General features: G+C 38.7%; 2 protein-coding genes across 2 annotated transcripts in view; one reads left to right on the forward strand and one right to left on the reverse strand.

Moving 5' to 3' along the window:
- Positions 1 to 13,251, forward strand: part of LOC146312176 (proteasome activator complex subunit 4B-like) — a 59,747-nt gene extending 46,496 nt beyond the window's left edge. Inside the window, exons 41-47 of the mRNA XM_084741214.1 lie at positions 948 to 1,150; positions 4,723 to 4,808; positions 4,988 to 5,116; positions 7,202 to 7,357; positions 9,411 to 9,549; positions 9,810 to 9,943; positions 12,748 to 13,251. Coding sequence (XP_084597340.1) covers positions 948 to 1,150; positions 4,723 to 4,808; positions 4,988 to 5,116; positions 7,202 to 7,357; positions 9,411 to 9,549; positions 9,810 to 9,943; positions 12,748 to 12,882 — 982 coding nt within the window. The 3' untranslated portion in view covers positions 12,883 to 13,251. The remainder of the gene's footprint in view (positions 1 to 947; positions 1,151 to 4,722; positions 4,809 to 4,987; positions 5,117 to 7,201; positions 7,358 to 9,410; positions 9,550 to 9,809; positions 9,944 to 12,747) is intronic.
- A 4,159-nt stretch (positions 13,252 to 17,410) lies between these two features.
- chac2 (ChaC, cation transport regulator homolog 2 (E. coli)) lies at positions 17,411 to 21,733 on the reverse strand. The gene is made up of 3 exons (XM_084741658.1): positions 21,169 to 21,733; positions 20,349 to 20,384; positions 17,411 to 18,104 (listed from the first exon to the last, which is right to left on the reverse strand). Exons 1-3 carry the CDS (start codon positions 21,301 to 21,303, stop codon positions 17,709 to 17,711), a joined length of 567 nt encoding a protein of 188 aa, XP_084597784.1. The 5' UTR covers positions 21,304 to 21,733; the 3' UTR covers positions 17,411 to 17,708.
- Positions 21,734 to 22,889: the final 1,156 nt, after the last annotated feature.

The raw sequence follows: 22,889 nt of genomic DNA on the forward strand, positions 1-22,889 counted from the left end.
GTTTGTGTGCGCCGTTTGGCCTGTTCGGTTCTAAGCCTCTTTATCTCCACACTCTCAGAAATACAGCTGCTAACTAGAACCAGGAAGGATTCTTGCCCTTGTCCCCAGAGGAGAACCCTTTTTGCTTCCTGGTATAACCTTTCATAAAGATTTCACTCGGAACTCCTTCTGAGAGTTCTACAGAGATCCCTTCTGAAGTGTAATGGTTTCACCCAGAACCCTGTGTGGAGGTTCTATTCAGAACTTTATCAGCCTCTGAGGGTGCTAACAAGAACCCACCCAGGCAGTACTACAGAGAACCCTTTTATATTCCCAGGGTTTTTATCTGGAACCCACCCAAGCAGTTTGATTGAGAACCCTTTTATATTCCAATAGGTTTATCTAGAGCACACACGGGGTTCTCCTGAGAACCCTTTTATATTCTCTGAGTGTTATCTACACACACTCCAGGGTTTTTATCTAAAGCCCACTCAGGGGGTTCTACCAGAACACTTTTATATTCCAAGAGTCTATATTACAAGGGGTCTTACTGAGAACCTTTTATATTCCAGTGGTTTTAACTAGAGCCCACTTGAGGTTATATTCTAAGGATTTTATTTAGAACCCATCCTGGGGGTTCTACCAAGAACCCATTTATTTTATGAGCTTTATCTAGAATTGTTTTATATTATGGTACAAAGAACCTTTGATGAAAGAGTTCTTGAAGACCAAAAGGGGTTCTTTGGATGGAAAGGGTTCTTAATGGAGCCCCTAGTCTTACAGGGACCCTTTGATGAACACTTCCTTCAAAATAGGGTTTTTCACAAGTGAGTAGAACCTCAGCACTTTAGGAAGAACCCTTATTTCTAAGAATCCACCTTTCTCTGTCTGAGCTGCATCTGTTTTTGTGACTCCTCTGTTTCTCCTTCATCCATCCCCTCCCTCCCTCTGTCCCCGTCTCTCTCCAGTGTCCTGACCTATATCTTCATGATAGACGTGGCGCTACCCAACACCCAGCCCACGTCCTCCCCCCACGTGGCAGAGTTCGTCACCCGGGTCCTAGAGCGGCTCAAGCCCCTCACGTCGGAGCCCGAGATCCACAACCACGTCCATGAGGAGAACACCCAGGAGACGGACGAGCGCACCCAGGCTGTCAAGCTGCTCAAGACTGGTCAGAATGTGGATGCATGTAAACTGTGTGGTGGATGGACATGGTGTAGGACAGGGATAGACAGTGGCTGTGGGAAAATACATATATAAATATATATATAAATATATACACACACCCGGACAGCTTGTTCTCTTGATGAAATAGACAGACACACTGAAGCCAGATGAAACAAGCTAAAAGCTGTGATCCCTTATTGATTTCACCTTTCAAATCCACTTTAAAAGGTAGCGAAGTGGAGATGAAGGGGAATTTCAAGGGTGCGTGTTTAAGCCTTTCAAAAAAAGTTATGGAAAGGAGTCTAACTCAATATTTCGGAGGGTGTATCTAATATTAACATTTGTACAGGCTGCACAGAGCAGTAATTTGTACTAGATTTTATTATTGATTTTGTTTTCCTCTCAGTTACAGGCTAGTCTCCAAAAACAGTAAATAACTGGTTTTCTCTCTGTTTTATTATACCCAGTTAAAGGGTCATTTCCCTCAAATTGCAAAACAGTTTTTTTTTAGATCACTTACCTTTAGCGTTGTTTAGCTGTGCATATAGTTTGGGTTTTGTTTGCCCAGGTTTCTGCCTCTGAGATTTCACCTAAATACAGTTTACGGATTGCAGCTTTCCAATCACTTCGCATTTCGCATATGTTGAAGTGGTGCTCGTGAGCTCTATGAAGAACAGCAGTCAGTGTTTGGAGTGTGGCGTCTTTTTTGTTGTCTTTAAAAAATCATCAGCTAGAAATGACAATCTGTTCTAGTTTTCTTCTCTGTGGAAGTGAAGACTCAGCGTTTCAACAATTGCTGCCACTTTCAATGTTTAGTGTGCTAGCTTTATCATCGTGAACCACATATGTGCAGCGCTAGAATCGAAGGCTTGACAGACATAGCAACAGTAACTAAGGAGTGCAGGGCTTAGCGAGGCGTCATTTGAAGAGAAAACATTTCCAAGTTCCTTACTGGTAATAAAAATAAAAAATAACTTGGCTCAAACCACTGTCCCCCACCCCACATAAATGACAAGACAAGTTAATGAAAGCTTACTTTATGGAAAAAAAATAACAGCATAACTCAACGTAAAGACAAACACTCCTATAATTGCTTATTTTGGGTTACCGTTGTGAAAAGATGCTGTAGTGACTTACAAAGTAGCTGTGAATTTGACCATCTGTTTCTTTTAAGGTATTTTTATCTTGTTTATTTATTTTGGAGACGTGGCTATGTAGATGCACACGGTGCCATTATTATTGGTTTTTATTTTTTTTATTTTTTTGGTTTGTTTGCCAAGCTGTGCATAGTTCTTTTTCTTTTTAAATATTTCCTGAGCAGCTGTGTTTTATTCAAATGTGCAAAGAAAATGATCAGTGACATCTCTTTCTGATAAGAGGTGGCAGCGGATGGAAGCACATTTCTGCCAGTATGAGGGGGAAAAACAGATCCTGTAAGTCATGATAGGTCTGGGCAATATATCAATATTATGGCGACAATGTGATATGATATAATATCGTCTTAGATTGTGGATGTTGTTAAATGGGGATATGTCAGAAGGGTTTTCTCCTGGTGTTAAAGGCTGCGTAATTTTTTGACTCTTCTACCTGTTCTGTTGGCTTTAATCACTTTATCATTATATCCACATTACTGATGATTGTTTATTAAAAATATGCACTAATGTTTTGTGAAATACGTTGATATTTGAGTATATCTAAACCGCCCAGACCTTATTTCCAGTCTGTTATTTTGGATAATGTGTATATCAGGATATATATTGTATATCATGGCATAGCCTAAAAATATTGTTACTTTTGTTTCTCAGCTCCAAGTCCTTATGAGACACTTTCTCAAGATCATGACTTATCTCAAAATATTGAGTTTGTGTCTCAAAACAATGTTTACAGGATCTTTTTTTCCCTTCACACTGGTAGAAATGTGCTCCATAGACAGAAATCTCACACGTGGATATTTTAAAATCTGGGCACATGAAATCAAAACTATCTGTGTGGCTGAAGTCCTGTAAGCAAGGCTGTAGCTACCATTGAGACTGAGACCCTATACAACCTTCTAAAAGATAAATGAAATATTAAATATTTTCCCATCAGATGTGTATTCATGGCAGCGGGGTAAAGGCTTTGAAATTGTGTTTGCACCTTCATGGAGGAAAATAGAGTAGTTTTTTGCTACTATACTTGAGGTCAAGCAGTAGGTGTGTTTCTTAAGTATAGAAAATTATTCGAAAAATAGTTATGTGGGAGATATTTCATTTTAGATAAAGATTTTATATTTTGTGTTTATTCAAACCTGCTTTCAGTTTTTGTGGTGGTCTAACTGTTTACTAAAGACTGAATTAAGAGTGGCTGCAATCCATGATTATTTTCATTACTGATTAATTTGTCAGTCATTTTCTTGTTTAATTAACTAGTTGTTTGCTCCATAAAATGGTGAAAAATGTTGATCACTGTTTCCCAAAGCCCAAAGTGTCATCCTCAGATGTTTCGTTTTTGCCCACCATCCAAAGATATTCAGTTTACTGTCATAGAGGAGCAGAGAAACCAGAAAATATTCACAGTTTAGAAGCTGAAATCAGAGAATTTTTGCATGTTTTCTTAAAAAAATGACTCAAAATGATAATTCCATTATCAGAATAGTTGGGGATTAATGTCTTTAGTCAGTCTGTCCAGGATGTTGTGGGATAGTTTTCGGATTGTGTCCTAAAATGCCTGATTTTAAGGCAGCTTTTCTGTGATGTGATGGATTGTTGCACTGTTTTTGGGCGGTTTTTTTTGCAATGAAACTGTGGGAGCAAATGAAAATTGAGCCAGTGAACAGATTGAGTAACCTTAACATGCTCAGGATTACAACAATTCTAACAAAATAGGCTTTATTTGTAAAAGAAGAAGTGCACCTGATGGGTATTCCACAAAGATGCTAAAAATTTTTGGAGCTCAAACGCATAACAGCAAGCACAAAATTATGAAATATAAAACTGCATACAACACTGATAAATATCAATAACAATGACAACAATTCTTTGCAGTACCTGTGACTAAATAAAAATACCAAAAAATTAAATAATGAAACACTGAGTCGGGTCATTGAGGCGTACATGTATGACGTTTGCATGATTGGTGGAACTCGAGGGAAGCTTTGCTGGTTCATCAAACTTTCAGAAAAGCTGCTGATTGTGTTGGACAGAATTGCAACGTCATGCAGAATTCACAGGGACTGGTGGAATTTGCATTAATTGTTGCAACCACAACGTTGCAACCTCCTGGAAGAACTGAATAGTTGACAGCTAATTGATTGATTAACTGACTAATTGTTGCAGCTCTAGAATTTGGATCTCATTTCTTGTGTTAACTTTGGCGCATTGTTGCTCTTTCAGTTTCTGTTACTACTGCTGTACACTGATCTCCATTATTCAGATAAATATCTGGTTATGAAATTATCCAAATCATTAGATACGAAATCATGATAGATTGTGTTTTATTAGCAGAGCAATGCAGTAAGGTCACAGCGACAAGTCTGTTGTTTTTATTATTTGGCAGTGACCCAAAATCTCCTCCCTGTGTGTGTGTGTGTTTTTGCAGTGTTGAAATGGTTGATGGCGAGCGCAGGGAGAACTTTCACCACTCCTGTTCAGCAGCAACTAGAGCTCCTGCCTCTACTCTTCAAGGTAACAACACACACACACACACATACACACACACACTCGGGTCCCAGCGCAGCATTATTACCCACTCAATCTTACTTGCCCATTAAACTCAATTTCTCTCTTCATTTACTCAAAATGGTGCGTAGCTTCGTGTCTTCCTACCTCTCTCCACCTCTCTCTCTGTTTCCCTCTCCCTGCAGATTGCCCCGGTGGAGATTGATGAGAGCTATGATGAGATGAAGCAGGATGCGCGCACGTGTCTCTCTCTCATGTCCCAGGGCCTGCTGTATCCCGAGCACATCCCTCTGGTTCTGGCAGCACTAGAAGAGGTAATATGCACACACACACACGCTGCCCCACCTGCCTGCTGTCAGTGTTGCGCGCGTAATGCTGCTCCAAGGTGTTGTTGGACTAAAAACAACCTGTGCTATTTTAATTTGCTTACTTTGTGATGCTTACTGTATTCCTGCCGTGGGTTGTGTACGTGCGAGGCACCCCTGTGGAGAAATGCCTCCAGTACTCTCAGAATATCTAACCATCACGTCTGCAGTTTCATATTTGATGGTAGACGAGATGAGAAAGCGTTGCAACAACATTTTCTGGTTGCACCTTGACACCCAAACCTAAATTTTTTATCTTGTGGGAACAAGCTCTCATGTTGTGCACAAACATTGTTTCAAGAAGTAAGTTGATATTTTGGGAAATACTAATCAATACCACTTGTAGACTGTATTTCTGTGCTAAATATTGAGCAAGAGCCAACAGATACTACTAGGACTGCTCAAAACAAAGCAACAAAGCGCATAAAATCAAACCAGGATCAAAACATTTCAGGATGCAAATAAAAATAAAGCAAATAAAGATCCAGTGTGTAGATTTACAGGGATTTATTGGCAGAATATGACAGAAATTGAATATAATATTTGTAGTGTATAACCACCTGAAAAGAAGAGTCAGTGTGTTTTCATTACCTTAGAACGAGCTGTTTATATCTATCTTCTGTATATTTGTTAATAAATCAGTGTTGAAAAGGCTGTTGCTATGGCTCTTCCTGACAAAACCTGTCAGCTAACAGTTAGCTATCATGCCGAAAAGACTGTCGATCTCTTCTAAAGAGCTCCAGGAAGCTTCCCTCTTCCTTCGTAAAGTACCAGGCAACAAAAATGCTGCGTTAGTTTTATCCCTGCTCTTGAACAGTATGCTCAGTAGGGATGCTAAGCACTGAAATAACTGCCACCCATCCTGATGAAAATGCCTGTGGGGTGTGCATAAGTGCATATGCGCAAATGCATGAATGACACTTAAGGGTCCCAGTTTGGGGATTTGAAAATATGGTCAGCCTACTCTAGACAGGGCCTTTTGTGTTTGTTGGTGAGTTTCACAGCCACTGTGGGTGCTCCTACACGCTGGAACAGAAGGGTGGGGGGAAGGATATTCACTTGTTTGCAATCTACAGTCTCACCGCTAGATGGCACCATTGCCTACACACTGGTGCTTTTAAAATAATACAAGAATAAAATGGAATCAAATTTCCAACAATTATATGAGATAAGTAAGTTTTGAGAAATGATTTAAAAGATGGTATTGATCTTACAAGCTTAGTTTAGCTGGTTAGCTTAGCTTAGCATGAAGAATGAAAGCAGTGGGAACCAGCTAGCCTGGGTAGAAAAGGTATTCTTTTTTGTAATTTGTCCAATATTTGCTTTATAGACTAATACAAGCAAAACTAATGACATCTACATCAGCCACAACAGTATTTATGTTTAGTCCTACTTGGGAAAATTTAGCATTCTAACAAGCTTAAAGGTATCATATATAACATTTCTGCATCATCCCATTTCTATATCATCCCAAAATGGGATGCCTGAGTCATGTCAGATAGATTTTCACAGCAATGGTGGTTGTTGATCAATGAAGACAACAACTCCCATGATCCTACACTACTTCATGAAGTCATCAAACTATATCTTGTGTTGCTGCAGAAATCACATACTGTGCGTTTAACTAACATGGTGGATATGGTAAAAGGTTGTGCCTGTTTAGCATTAGCATGTCACTGTGAGCATGTTAGCATGCTGGCGTTAGCATTTAGCTTAAAGCATTACTACACCTAAGTATAGCCTCACAGATTCCTGAGCATGGCTTTTAAGATTTTAATTATGTGGCAGCTGAAAATAAAACTTGATAAACTGTTAGAGAATAATTTGAACTGAAACAAAATTATCTTGGTCTCACAGGATAATGACTTGTGCACACAGCAGAATGACTCCTGTGTAAATAACATATTAATTTGTGTCTACAACCTAATATTTTGTTTGCACAAGACACATAAAAACATCATCTATGGGCCTCTGTGCAAACCCCAACCCACCTCTGTGTCTCTCTTTCTCTTCCTCTCCCCCACCTCTCTGTAGATGGCGGGCAGCAGGTCGTGGCACGCACGCTTCTCAGTACTGACCTACCTCCAGATCATGGTTTTCTACAACTTGTTTACCCTGCTCAGTGCGCCTGCCGAGGTGCTCCGCATCCAAACGCTGGTGATGCAGCTGCTGCTTGATGAACAGCTCGAGGTAATGTATGCACAAAAAAGCAGCAAACACTGGTTTAATACAGCCATCGCCCCTCTGTAAGGTATAATTGTCACAGGATTATAAATGGCCACTTATTGTCCCCTAGTCTCTCCTCACTAAATCTTAATCCTTCTTTTCTCTTCATAGTTATTGCTTAAAAATAACCCTCTACCGCACTCCTTGACGCTTAATTTATTTTCCTATTTTAGTGCCTTTTTTTCTTCTGTGGTTACAAGGATGTTGATAGAGCACTATGGCCATCTTGCACCTCTTTGTAGTTGGTTGTAATTTAAAGGGAGAGTTTAGATTATTTAAAGTGGGGTTGCATGAGGTTATTTATTACCTACAGTAGATGGGTGTTGAAACAACCCCAGTTTGGACACACGGAAGCTAAGTGATACACTGTACTGTGGACGGGGTCAGCAACAAAACATAATTTACAGAGTTAAACATTTAGTCGGTCAGGCAAGTGGGTCAGCAAACTATTGGCACAAAGTCAACTTTTGAGTGGATGAAAACAGTCTTTTTCTGCCATTTTGAATGAAAAATTACTTAAACAATCTATTACCAAAATCGTCAAATACTTGAATTCCTCTTTAGCACTTTCTCAATCAGGCGAGTTGCTAGACTTACTAGCCGGATGTGGCATTTTACTTGCAGCGGGACAGCAAGCAATCGTTGTTATTGAGCCATGTTTTAGTCAGTTAAAAAAGGCCCACCCAAAATGTTCAATATTAGTTTAAGAGTGTACTATATTTAAAATATTTTCACCACATTACTTTGTGGTGAGACAGTTTTTTCTGATGGGAATCCACCGTTTTACAAGTCAATATTGCTCTCTGCAAACCAACCAGACTCCATGGGTGAAATCGGTCATTTCACCTTGAAGAATACAGGAGTTGCAGGTGCAACGCTGCCTTAATCTGTTAGTTTGTTTGTGTTTGTGTGTGACTTCTGTCACACAATAACACAAACGAACAGATTGAGGCAGCAGTAGTCCAGAGACTCCTTTATTCTGCAAGATAAAATCACTGATTTCACCTATGGATTTTGGTTGGTCTGGAGAGAGCAATACTTGGTTTGTACAACAGCAGTTTCCCATCTGAAAAGGCTGTCTGACAGCAAGGTAATGCACTGAAAATATTCAAAATATAGCGTACACTTAAATTGATATTGATTTGGCTAAAATACATTTCGTTGCTGACCCCTGTAGCTAACACACTGACTATCAATTAATACCTTATACAACCCCACATTAAATAATCCAAACTATCCCCTTCAGAGACCTAAAAATAACATAATAATCTAATCAATCAAATTCTCAAATTATAATTTGGCAACACATATTTGCTTTGACAGTTAATATTGACTAACTGCTGTTATGTTAATTATTCATGTCTATTTATTGAATGCAATAAACTTTACTACTTGTGCACCGTCTCCTCTAATATTGAGCCCCGTCATCTTTTGTACAATCCATGTCTCACTTGTCTCCGTGGTTTTAAAACCTTCTCCAGCTTGTCTCTTTCCATTGATCTGGACGTGCAGGTGAAAATCAATAAGCACTGGGCTTCACCCGGATTGTCCAACTCAACAAAAACAGTTGCTCGTCTTAATATTTTGTAAACTGCGTGCGTGTACAGCTGTTGTCTTTGTATCATTGTCTATTTGAATGCGTCAACCATCACTCAGCGCTTATTCATAATTTATGCAAAGTGATGCAGGAAAGGCAGTGATGTTCTGCAAGTGAATTTCACCTCAGCTCAACTCAGCATCTATCTCTCCTCCTCCGTCTTCTCCTCCTCCTCCTCCTCCTCTGCTCGTCTCTGTCCTGTGTGCCTCGCTTTCCCCCCAATCTCCTTGCACTCGCCTCTTTTAATAAATTGTGTATGCGTTTCTCGCCCTAAAACTGCCTCGTGCTCTCCACCGCATCCTTTATTTGTCGGTTCTAATCTTCACGGGTCTCCTTTTTTTTCATATTCTAACTCTTTCTCTCTCCTTGCTGTCCCTCCCTCCCCCTCTGCTCCCCTCTTCTTCCTCCTTCTCCCTGTAGGTGAGGGACATGGCAGGCACCACCCTCAGTGGTTTACTGCAGTGCCAGTTCTTCCCTCTGGACTCCAGTCTGCAGACACAGCTCCAGACGCTGAGTCAGACTTGCCTCCCCAAGGCCAGAGGAGAACTGGCCTCCACAGGTACACACACACACACACACACACACACACTTATGTGCACGTCACAATCACACAGTGAGGCAATCACAGTAATACTTGCCCTATTACCCTTTCTTATCCCAGAGGAATTGTGAACCTTGAAATTCTACAGCCCATTTTAACTCTCCTTTTGTGTGTGTGTGTGTGTGTGTGTGTGTGTGTGTGTGTGTGTGTGTGTGTGTGTGTGTGTGTGTGTGTGCGTGCGTGCGTGCGTGCGTGCGTGCGTGCGTGCGTGCGTGCAGACTTGGTGCGGCGCCATGCTGGAGTGCTCGGCCTCAGTGCGTGCATCCTGTCGAGCCCCTACGACGTCCCAGACTGGATGCCTCAGATACTGATGGACCTGAGTGACCATCTCAACGACCCGCAGCCTATAGAGGTACGCACACACAGTACACACTCTGAGAAACAAAGGTGCTAACTAGAACTATAAAGTGTTCTTCAGCTTGTGCACATAAGTGAACCTTTTTGGTTCCTTGTAGAACCTTTTTATAATGTTCCTCTTGGAACACTTTTAAAGAGTTTTACCTAGAACCCAACATAAAGGTTTATACAAAGAACCATCTATCAAAGGTTGCTAACAAGAACCCATCCAGAGGGTTCTACAGAGAAGTTTTTGACAAGGATTTTGTCTAGAACTCACTCAGGCTTTTTTTTTTATCTAGAACCCTTTTATGTCTGAAGGGTTTTACCTAGAACTCACAGAGGGGGTTCTACTTAGAATAACTTTATATTTCAAGGGTTTTACCTAGAACCCACCCAGGGGGTCCGACTGAGAATCCTTTTATATTCCAAAGGTTTTATCTAGAAGTAAATGGGTAGAACCTTAGCCCTTGAGGAACAACCCTTTTTTTTTTAAGAGCGTACACACAGACACACACACACACACACACACACACACACACACACACACACACACACACAGCGTCACATACAAACATCGAGCTCGACACATTGTGAGCTCAAAGAATACAATTTCATTGTCCAATTGAGGAGAAAATTGTGTCTTTGGCCTCACGTCAGGCATGAAGAAGACATACAATGTAATCCGTAGTGCAGAGTTTGAATAATACATTACAGTGATGGGGAGCCAATGATGATGATAATTTAGCGCTTCTCCTGTTGCAAAGTGAAAGAGATGAGAAAGAAAATACAATGGAATACAGTTAAAATATATATTTGCAAGTAGATGAATTACAGTGTGTTACAAAAGCTGCAGAAAAGAATAGTTGTAGGCTACAAGTCTTATGCTGAATAATAAAGGGTACAATATCTTGGCTTCTTCAGGCAGACTAATCTGTGGTGAAAATCAGTTCTTGTTGCCAGGCTAGAGGCGCCTCCTTCCTTCCTTTAAAATCTAATCTAATCATTTTGTTTGAAGGCCATGATGTAAAATGAATGCACTTGGATGTTTAAGTCATGAATACATCCTTGGTTGTAGTGATCATCAGTTTAATTCCCTGTGTTTGTGTCCTTGTTGAACCACGCTAACTTTTCACTCTAAACTTGCTTCACTTTAAATAATTTCTACTGTGCGTATTTAAATTGTTATATCTGGCATTTTAACATCAATAAATCACTATTACCTCATTAGTTTTTAATTCGTATAAACAAATGAGGCCATTGGTGAAAGGATTGTCAGCCTCTGTTGAATCAGTGGCTTTGTTTCACCCGTTTGAAACGGCAACTATTTACTTTGCGAGTCATCTTGAGTCTTGTTCCACTTTCACTGTTAAACTTGAGGGTTGCTCTCATCATAAGAACAGATAGTGGCTGTTATCAAAAGGGCTGTTATCAGCTCTTTGCTCCTCAAAACAAATGAAGCAACAGAAAGAACTATCAACATCGTCTTTATTGCGGGAGTTTACTGCACAGTTTAATGGAGATGTCCTAATTCTGAGACACAAACACAATACTTTAAAATGTTTTACTCTTAATGATGGAACAATGAGTGAAAGAGCTCTGCTCAGTCTTATCAGAGGCTGACATGACGAACAGTTCAAGTTTCTGTAAGGAATTAAATATTGGGTTGAATGTGTGTTTGTTTTATTCATATATTATAAAAGAAAAGTACGGCCCTGAATCATATATTACAGCTCATCTAGAAGTCAATTCTGTTTAGCTCAAGGTATCAAGGTAATTTATTTATCATTATATCACACAGGGTTGCATAATGAAATGAAAATTATAGTCCATTCATGCTACATTAACAGATTCAGATTAGAATAGAATGAAATATAAAATAAAAGAGAATATGTGCAGTTCTTTACCTACATATACATATATACACCCAGGAAATACTTACAGTGCATTTTACACTGGTAACTTCACTGAATGTGATACTGTGATCATTTAAGACCTCAACATTGATTTATGACTCAACAAAACCCTGAAATATTCTGGTGTGCAGATGATTCAATTTTGCAAACTTTGTCTCAAAAGCCTGGAAAATAAAGCAGGATGGGCCTTTTTGATTAGTATTTACTCTGATGCCTCCAGTATCATAATGTAGATTCAAGGTTTGAGACGGTTTTTGTCACTGCGGTTCTACAAGTATCAGTAATTATGTGAAATACTTTGGCTTTTCTGGGGAGTTTTTCTGCATCTGAGTCGAGGCTCTAAGGACAGATGGTGTCATACACTGTACAGATTGTTAAACCCCCTGAGGCAAATTGTAATTTTGGGATATGTAAATAAAATTTGACATGACTCCATTACATTAGGCTCCATTACAAAAGAATAACAAGTAAGTAGTAAAGGACAGAAGAACAGAATGTGTAAAGCAAGATAAAATGAAAACAAATATATATAAAAGGCTACATACAGTTATTAGTTAGTATAGTGTGTATCTATATCAAAATCAGAGTCGTTCCTATGTTTGTGAGATTTACTCTTTATGGCACATAATGGGTTTTAAGTTCCCCGACTCTATATAACACATTATGGCTTAGAGTTAGAGGATTAATGTAGAACGTAGGACCCTGGGAACATGGATTTGCTTCCCTCAGTACTTGAGTAAATCTACTTTAATTACATTCCATCCCTGCTTTTTTGTAGTAATGTTTAAAGATGTGTGCGCTGCAGTCTGGATCTAGCTTTTATCAGTTAGTGTTGTCTTGTTCATTCATGATAATTTGTATTTTTCCATGTTGTCAGTAATAATGATTTTTTTTTTGTTCCTAGATGACGGTGAAGAAGACCCTGTCAGAGTTCAGGCGTACTCACCACGATAACTGGCAGGAGCACCGGCAGTGCTTCACTGAGGACCAGCTGCTCGTGCTCACAGACCTGCTGGTGTCACCCTGTTACTACGCCTAGACGGCCAGCTGCCTTGCCAGGTCCTCTGCAGACTGGCCGACCAGAACCATAGAGAATAATTAAACCGTCGCAGACTGTTGGGAACTCCGGTCCTCTGTGCGTAGCCTGGTAAAATAATGTCTGATGTCGCTGCAGCGGCTGAGAGCCCTGCCTCTGGAACCTCATGTGCCAATGTTGGCCTTCAGTAAACCCAGCAGAGAAGCAGTCCTGGGCAGAACGGTTTCAAATATTTAACTTACTTGGTGTGTTTATTTTGTCTCGCCAAGCAGCTCAACAGCCCCAAAGGTGGCCACTTTACTTTAGAGATAACAACCCTTTAGGTGGATTTTTTTTTCTGTTTCTGTTGTAGGATATGTTCAAACACTGATTTTATTCACGTCTGCCAGAAACACCTTTATCTATTTATTGTTTTTGTCTACTACTATCAGAAGAAACTATTGTCTATTCATTTACTAAATACAAAAAACACATATGATGAAAATAATATATAGAATAAATATTTAAAAAATAACATTAAAGGGAAAGTTCAGATTTTTGAAGTGGGGTTTTATGAGGTACTTATGAGTGTATTACCTACAGTAGATGGTGGTCGGCATGCAGTAGAAATACCTAAGCATAAACTATGTATATACTGCTGTGGATCACAGTTAAAGTGTGTTCTATATTTTCTCTGCTTTACCTTGCCATCAGACAGCCTTTTCTGACAGGAAACCACCGTTCTATAAGCCAAATATTGATCTATGCAAAACGACCAAACTCTTTTGGCCAAAACAGTAATTTTACCTTGCAGAGCGCAGGAGTTATCGATCTACTGCTGCCTCAATCAGTTAGTTTGTTTGTGTCTTTGTATGACTGTGTTTTAAATGGTTGGTTCAAATTTGCTTAAGTCACACACAAATAAACTAACCGATCGAGGCAGCAGTAGATCAACAACTTCTGTATTCTGCAAGGTAAAATTAATGTTTTTGCCAAAAGAGTTTGGTCCCTTTTGATAGAGCGATATTTTGGTCTGGTTTCCTGTTGTAAAATACTGTCTGATGTGAAGCAGTAAAAATATTCTAAATATAGCGTACACTTAACCAGGGGTGGAAGTAACTAATTGCAACTACTCACATTACTGTAATTAAGTCATTTTTGGTTACTTAGCCATTAGAGCTACATATGAAAAAAAAAACTGCTGAAGCAGGCTCAGGTCTGAGGAAGTGGCTGATCACTGATCATCTAGTTCCATGATATTTGAGAGAAGGCAGACAGTCACTGTTCATGAAGTTAGAAGTCATGTAGACTCAAGATTTGGAAAAACAGAAGCTTCCTGAAAATGCATTAAACATCAACAGTTAAACTGTGACTAAGACTCTGAGTAGTTTTTGAGGAGAATACTTTGTAAGTTTTAAAACACTAGTAGTTTTATTTGTAGTTGAGTAGTATTTTAGTAATGTAACAGTACTTGAGTACAGATGTTCAGTACTCTTTCCACCACTGCACTAACCCAAAAGCATCTACTGTAGGTAATACTATGGATAAGTATACAACCTCACTTAAAAAATATCTGAACTATGCCTTTAATAGTACTAAATACTACAAACTATTTCTACAGTTAAAATGTAATCCAACACTTATCATGTAATGTGATAAATTTCCTAATACTGTATAATATACAACTTAATACTCATAAATTATGTAATTAATATATATGTATATAACACATATAAGCATATATAAACCAATAATTAGTAATTACATGTATAATATACTGTAATATCATTATATCATGTTCTTATACAACCCACTGTGGTGTAGCTCAACACTGAGACTTTACTGTTGTTTCCTGTTAAATAAATTCATTGCATCATTCGTAAAGAGACGTGTATTTTATTTTGGAGAGGAAGAGAGAGTGTGGCGTGCTGTATGTTTGTCAGGGTTGACTGCGTGCATCCATATCACACCGCTGTCCACAGCGGATTACGATCTGCACCGAGACAGAGCACTAATATAAATCAGATGTTTCTCTCTGGACGGATAGTTTTTAGTTTTGCTGCCACAAAACAGCAGTGAATAAACAGCTCTCGCAATTGGGTGCAACCGTGTGTACGAGTGTGTGGTTGTGTTAAAAAAAAAAAAAAAGACAGGACCACAGATAGAGCTGTCACCATTTCTATTCTGCATTATTGTTCTGATGCAGTGCTGTTGACTTTGAGATGTTCAGTGTGCTGAGACGCGCTGGCTGAAAGAGGAGGAGCAGAGCTGCTGAGTCCAGTCCAACAAACCAGGTGTGTTTGTACACGGTGCGGTGGTGTGATGATTTACCAAAGCAGCTTTATCTGGTTAGACATTCAGCTTTGGAAAGATTTATGATACTGTCTTCAAAAAAAAAAAGTGCTTGGGCATAAGTGATGATGCCCCTAAACCTAATATTTAAGTTTTATTTTACAGATCAAAAACTGTATCATAAATTCTTTGGTAAACCTTGTTTTTCTTTTTAAAATAATTTGAATCATGTAAATGTGTCCAATATATCAAGAGGAAGACGTCTTTTTTGTTTTTTTAATCTTCTGCTACAGCTACAGGGGTGTTATCTGTGGTTACTGATTTGAGATTCAAACTAACTGTTTACATGTACGCTGGATAAAGTGAATCAGAAAAAAAAAGTGCCTTCAAATGTCCCAGTGGATTTAATCTTAATATAATTTTTTGACATGTGCAAACTGGTTCTACCTGCTCTGAAGTGTCTAACCTCCTGCAAATGTAACAGAAGAAGAAGAAGTGGTTCCCCGTGTTAAAAAAAAAAAACATGTTTTTTAATTTGTTTGTTGGTTCAGTGGATTCCATCTTTGTTCGTCTTTTTAAACACTTGTTTGAACAGCTTGTTTCAAGCCTTACAGCCACCGAGGCGCGCAGCAATCCTTAAATCTGTAAAGGTCGCCAACAGAAAAAAAAGTTCTGTCAGACACAAACCAATTTTGCTGTGCTTCTGTGTGCATGGTTATTAAGTGCTAATATTTTCCTACTGAAGAGATTAGCACAGGTCTAAACCACCCAGCTCAGCCTGACTGAAACTTCTGACCGGGCTGGATTGGGATCAGTCTCTTCCGACTGAGGTGTTTACCTGAGGCATTTTTATTCTGATTAGGCAATTATTAATTGGTGTCTGTGTAAACACAGCTAGTGATCCTTTATCTCACTGTTTGTGCAAGTTAGAGGCAATGGATGTGAAGAAATCCATGACGCAATCCGTGGAAGTAGCAGATGGATTTGTAATTGCTCCTTTTTGTGTCAGTCCCGCCCATCTGTCAGTTTTGCTCTGGATCTATAATATTCTCTTAACTATATTCCATTAATGTTAAAGTATATACTATATGTAGCCTGTAGCATAGTGTCACCATGATTTAAGAGAAGAGTGAGATGTTCATGGAGACAGAATAATGGTTGGTGGAGTGGCAGCACGACACATCTGAATGATGATCACACGGAGGGACAAAGTTCCTCTACCCAAGTCAAACTCAGTAGTTTTATAAATTACCAGTTACCTTTGTTTCCCAACAAGTAGACTACATTGTAGGAGAAAACACAAAAAATTACAGGAACAGAAACTTTGTTCAAAATTAACAGTAAATGAGTATGTATTTAACTTTAACTTGTATGAACTAAACTTTGAGCTAGATCTTGTGAATTATTAATTTGTCCAACATCACCATCCAGGAGTGACATTTCATTAGATACACAAACACTTTGAAATGCTGGTGGCACTTGATATGAAGATACAGACGAACACTAGCAGGATTCATCCTCTCAAATCCATCCAGCTGTGGAGATATCTCAGCCTGGACCAAGGTGGGGGACTGACTGACTATGAGAGAAAGATAAGTCCCGTCCAAATTAGATATTTTTGTTGTTTTTGAGACAAGATGAGTTGTGTTTTTTGCTATCCTAACATCACCATCATGAGTTGTACTCTGAAAGGCCTTGAAAACAATGTTTCTGTTGAGCAAAAATTTCCTACATGAACACACAACTTTCTCGCAACAGTTTTCTCCTGGGAGGTTTCTGTCCCGCAGCAAATCATGACATTTTAGAAGCTGGAGCCGCCAGATGTTTGACGCTGTTGCTTGAAAAATTACTGAAACTATCCTAAAAATAGTCGGCAGTTAATTTTCTTTTGATCAACTGTCTCCGTCTCTCGATTTGCTCTATTTAATCCAGCAGTGTTTGCTAATGTTGCAAGCAATCACACTGTTTATTTATCTGATCAACTACACCCACGCAGTCCAGGTGAGGCAGATTAGCGCTTAAGTTTTTGAATGGTAAATGTTTTTTTTATAAGCTTTCAACTGTTGCTTATTTAGTCATGAATATTTAATGTTGTCCAGAAATAATCAATATTTGAAACCAAGTTTTTAGAAGCTTTAAATGCGCCAAAGTGCCAAACTTTTTTAACAAAATGATCCTACAGGAAATGATGCGTGGGCCCTACAGTTCACCTCACACCTCACAACACATTTAAAAAGAATAAAAACACGACACATTTATTCATTCAAAACATTTATCAGCTGTGCTGTTGAATATTGCACAAGGAGTAAATCGACAAGTTTATCCAAAGCATATTTCACAGTCAATCAACATGAAGTTTAAATATCATTTGTTTCTGTTTTGAAGCAGCTTTCATTATTGTTGTGTTTCTTTTCATTTTGTTCCAGTGTGACACTAACGGATAAAAATCAACATATTTTCTGTACCAAATTAATTGGCCCCACGTGTTCCTTAAACCCTGAGATTATTTGACAGATCCAACATGGTGTATTTTATTGATCAAGTCTTATTAGTTACAATCAACCGGTTTGAGTGTGTGAGTGGGTCTGTGCGTTGCGCAGTCTTTCCCTCACTAATGTTTCAAGAGAAAACAGGTGCGTGTCTGAGTCCTCGGGCAGAAGGGTCCTCACGGCGTCCGCCAGCCGAAACAGGTACTCTGTATTTCGCCCGCTCGGACCGAAAGAGCTGACGATCTGGTTGGCTATCTCCTCCAGAGGGGCGGGGCCGAGGTAGTTCGGATTGTCCTGAGAGCCGATGTAGAGCAGCGTCTGGTTGGGCAGGGGAGTCAGTGGCGGACGGGGGTGAAAGGTCACCGTGATGACCTGATAACCACCTTTTTCTCGGTGGTCGAGGTAGCTCTTCACTTCCTGCTCGCGTCCTCTCGGCAGCTTGTAGGCGACGCCCCAAACGCACCCCTGAGGAGAGAGAGAGAGAGAGAGAGAGAGAGAGAGAGTGACAGAAGGAAAACAGGTGGTTTGACATTTGTAGGAAAAAAATTCAGAAGGACAAACTACACAGAAACAACAAAATTTGTGGAATCTTATGTAATTTTTAGCAGCAACCAGAGCTGAAATGATTGAGCTTGAATAATTTGAGCATGAATGCCAAAAGTTCACTGACTCCAGCCTCTCAAATGTGAATATTTTCTGGATTTCTTATTCTTCTATGAGAGTAAAGTGAATATCTTTGGGTACTGAACTGTCAGAAAATCATCAATAATTGATTTTTAATCATCAGTAATCATCAACTGGAACCCTACTTATAACTAACACTCACATTTGCGGACATCAGTTTGGATTTAAAGGGATAGTTTGGATGTTTTGAAATGGGGTTTTGTGTGGTTCTCTACTACCTACAGTAGATAGCGGCTGACACGCCCCCAGTTTGGAGAAGCAGCAATGTTCTTAAAGGAAAGGCCCACCAAAAAAATCAAGTTTAGGTGTTCTTTATATTTGGAATATTTTCACCACTTTACCTCGCCGTCAGACAGGTTTTTCTGATGAGAGGATGATATTATGTATGCTAAATATCATGGCTAAAATACATTTTGCTGCTGACCCTGCCCACAGCAGTACATTGCTTGGCTTCCTACACCTGTACTCCTGCTGCCTCCTTGCCAGCCACCATCTACTGTGGGTAATACAGTGATTATCAATTAGGGGTGTAAGAAAATATCAATACATTTGAGTATTGCAATATTATGTCTTGTCATACTGGTGTGATACATTCAAAAATGTGTGGCAGTGATAGACCTCATACTGTCCTTTTAAGGAAACATGATAAGCATTTTTCAGCATTTTTCCCTATTTTCCAACATTTTACAGACCAAGTAATTCATTGATAAAGCAAGAAAAGAATCAGCAGAACAATCATTGTACCATTGTTAGTATTGACACGCTGTTTGTGACGGCTGTAGAAAGATGATGAACGCTTTATTTTAACCTCAAGCAAATCAGTCACCTCTGAATGCATGTTTTCTAGATGCTTACCATGTTCTTGTCACGTTACGAGACAAGCTCTGCATCTCTGTCTTTTTCCCATCAACTGCGACAAATTATCCTCTAATCCAAGGTCAGAATACAATACAGCATCCTCTCCTTTGTCTCAGCTGTATAAGATGCCATCTTCTCTCCTAAGCAGTACACACTCTCATTCACCTTCTTCAGCATGTGTCTTTGTCTCACATCATTGTATGTATACCAATAAATAAAACATACAGTACATAACTCTCTGACAATCTAAATGAGTGTAGACTTGTTTCCAAACAGTTTGGAAAAACAGGCTGCAAGCGAATATAACCTGAAAACTCACTTGTGCTCTATTAAGTGGAATCTTATTTTCTAACTCTTGCTGTTCACTTCACGGCTTTGTTATTTTGTTGGCCTCTTAATTACGCCATAGAATACAGTTATAAGTAGAAAGGGGAGTGAATTATGACCCTCAGGTGCTGATAATCTGTTGTTACTGTGTAAATAAACTGTGATTTTGTTTGCTTTTTCACTGAACACAATCTATTCTGTAATAGAAGCATCACATTTACAGCCATTATGTCAAAATTAATTAATATTATAAAGATTTACATCATTGTTAATCGGACTCCCACCTATTATTAATGACAAATCGTTATGATAAGTTAGGTATTCAAATAAAAGAGCAGATTAAGTGCCTTATTTTAGACCTTATTTTAGCACAAAATAGTTGAAATCTGCCTTTTGTTGTTGCCAGGTGTGAACGTGTGAATGTGATCAGGGCGTTCCTGCTCTCAGTGTACCTACCCTGAATAAATAAAGGGTTAAAAGGATCAACAATTTATCTTTTAGGCCATTTATTGAGAAAAATGCAAAATATGTTCTAGTCCCAGTGTCTCAAATGTAAATATTTTCTGCAATCCACTGCTCCAGATCACTGTAAACTTGAGTTTTGTGGTGTTGGTCGAACAAAACAGGACATGTGAAATCATCACCTTGGCCTCTGGGAAAATAGGATAGAGATTTTTAACCATTGTGAGCATTTAAGCACCACGTGAGCACCATTTAATAGACAAAAAATTAATCAAGAGAGTAACTGGCACAGTTATAGACAATGAAATGAATCGTTAGTTGAAGCTCTATTATGAAGTAATATTTGGTATCATTAACTTTGGGAAGGGTACGTCTTACCTCAGGATCCTCCACCAGCGTCACGACTCGGCCAGGCTGCAAAGAACACAGACACATGAACAAACACTGAGAAACTGCAGCAAAAACACATACAATGATTTAACGATGCCTTTTCCTACAGTGATTATAATGTATGACAACTATGAAAATTATAATATTGTGATCCTTCCCAAAACATATTATGATACTTTACCTCATCAGTCATTATAAAATGCCTTATAATTTGTTCCGATTATTGTTTTAAAGAATTAGGAATATTTCTGAGAGTTTATAACTGTAATTATAAAGTGATATAAGCATATTACAACACATGATAAGTAAGTTTATAATGCTTTATAGACATGGGTGTCATAGAAAGTGTTAATAAGGTTTTAAGAAAAAGTTATGGGAAAAACACAACCTGCAGTATGTATAGTGTAATGAATAACCTGTAATGTAGGGCTAAGCAATATATCAATATTATTGATATTACTATATCAATATCATGACATGAGACTAGATATCTTCTTAGATTCTGGATATCGATATATTCTGATGTTTTTTGATGGACAGAATCCAAATATGATGTGTTTTTACAGTAAATTAACGATGTCAAACTTGTACTAAATAAATTAATAATGATAATTAAAATTAAGGCATTTAGCAATAATTTCTCGTAAACTTAAACCATTAAATTCGATATTTAACGTGAGAGGGGCTCTTTTATATTCTGCTTGCCCCGGCTTTCCCCCCACATGACAATGCTCCACAGACACACTAACTCAGTAGGGCAACATTGCATCAGTTATTATCAGGATTTAGCTAACAGTTAGACACTCACCTTACCCGGTACTCCCCGGTGGTCGGTGCTGCCCTGCCAGAACCGACGGCTGAAGCCTTTAATGTAGCCGATTCTTTTTTCCTCATAAGGAAAATCCACTTTCCATATCAGGGACCCGTAACCGAACACCCACATGATAATAAGACGCTAAGCTAGAGCTAACGGCTCCGTGACGACGACAAGGACGGTTAGAAGTGGACTAACACTAAATGGCAACGTTTTAGCCTGACTCCTAGCTTATAACGGTAGTCATAACATTATGATGACTGACATGTGCCCCTGTTAGTGTTACGATAGTAACACACGCTCATTTAGGTGCTGCCCCGGGGCAAAATGGTCGCGATTAGAAGGGAACCCTTGATTTGTGAACTCTCGCGAAATTTTCACGCGTTATTTATCTTTTGTCCACCTCGTGCAAATTCATTCTATTTAATAATGAGAAACAATGTTTTAAAGATCTGAGTCGGTTTAGGGACAGAAAACGCTAGATTAAAATTAAGAAAAGATCATTGTTTGGCCTAAAAATGATCACTCGCGAGATCTTTCGCGGTCTGGGGTTCTCTCCTGGTCACAACCAGACTAGATTGTCAAGTCATCATGATTACGTAAATACACCCACATCCGCTTGACAACTTTCAGAATAAACCGGAATATCCGAACATATTGCACATATTATGATATAATTAACGGTTTAAAGTGTCTCTCTGCAGCCAGTAACAAAACAATGTTGCTTTGTCATAGTATTTTATTTTCGTAGCCTTTTCCATATCATTCTAGGCAAACTTTTCTGCTTTTATTTTGAAACCAAACCGCCTTTCCGGGTGTTTCTGTTCTTTCAGTGCACTTTAAAGCACAAGTTCAGAGCAAAGTCGAACCCCGTCAAAACACCTGTCCATTCACAACTGATAAACATGTTCGGTTTAATGCCAAAGGACCCTGACATCCTGATAGCCAAATATGTTAACTTTGTTATTTGATCTGAAAACATTTAATAGTTCCTGTTCATGCACTTCACTATTTATTAAGTAGGGTACTAAATCTAACTAATGATTTTTTATTTTATTTATTTTATGTCACAACCCTTTTAAGCAGAAAAGCCTAACCAGGGACAGGGGTTATTATTAATTAACCTTGGCTGGAAACCTCACAGTACATGCAATACATCTGTTTTAGCTATAATTTAATTGGAGAGGGCTGGAGTCAAGTACTGGGAATGAGGCACCAGAATTAGAGAGAGCAGGCAGCAGATTCCCAAAAAAATATTTGGCATGAACTTCCCTTTCACTCAAGTGGTGGGTCTGTATTAATTACACAAACAGAAAAATATATAGCATACAGATCACGTTCATGTATTTATATTTATATTACATCTTAACAGTCTTAATCTTAATTGTCAAACAAACAAAGCATTTTTTAAATCAAATTATCATTAGCTGAACAAAGGAAGTAAATGTGCTAGTCAAACACAAACATAACTTATAAATCTAGAACATGTTTACTTCTTTAAGTGTCCCAGACAAGGCAGAAATATTCTTGCCCATCACTTATAGTTACTTTCCACTTTGAATTGCAGTATTTTTTTTTTTTTTTATTTGTAAAGCACTTTATAAGCAACCGCAGTGGACCAAAGTGCTGTACAGAAATAAAATACAAGAAGAGATTAAATGACATAAAACAACTATACAATTTAAAGCAATAGAAAAATAAAATTAAAACAAATA

This window comes from Lutjanus erythropterus, chromosome 17, assembly GCF_056507025.1.
Source record: "Lutjanus erythropterus isolate fLutEry1 chromosome 17, fLutEry1.hap2, whole genome shotgun sequence".
NCBI classification, from domain to species: Eukaryota; Metazoa; Chordata; class Actinopteri; order Lutjaniformes; family Lutjanidae; genus Lutjanus; species Lutjanus erythropterus.

Coding starts and splice junctions, on each gene's coding strand:
- chac2 (XM_084741658.1), bottom strand. CDS start 21,303: ATGTGGGTGTTCGGTTACGGGTCCCTGATATGGAAAGTGGATTTTCCT. Junction 20,385..21,168: donor ACCGGGGAGTACCGGGTAAG/GTGAGTGTCTAA, acceptor TGTTCTTTGCAG/CCTGGCCGAGTCGTGACGCT. Junction 18,105..20,348: donor CGCTGGTGGAGGATCCTGAG/GTAAGACGTACC, acceptor CTCTCTCCTCAG/GGGTGCGTTTGGGGCGTCGC.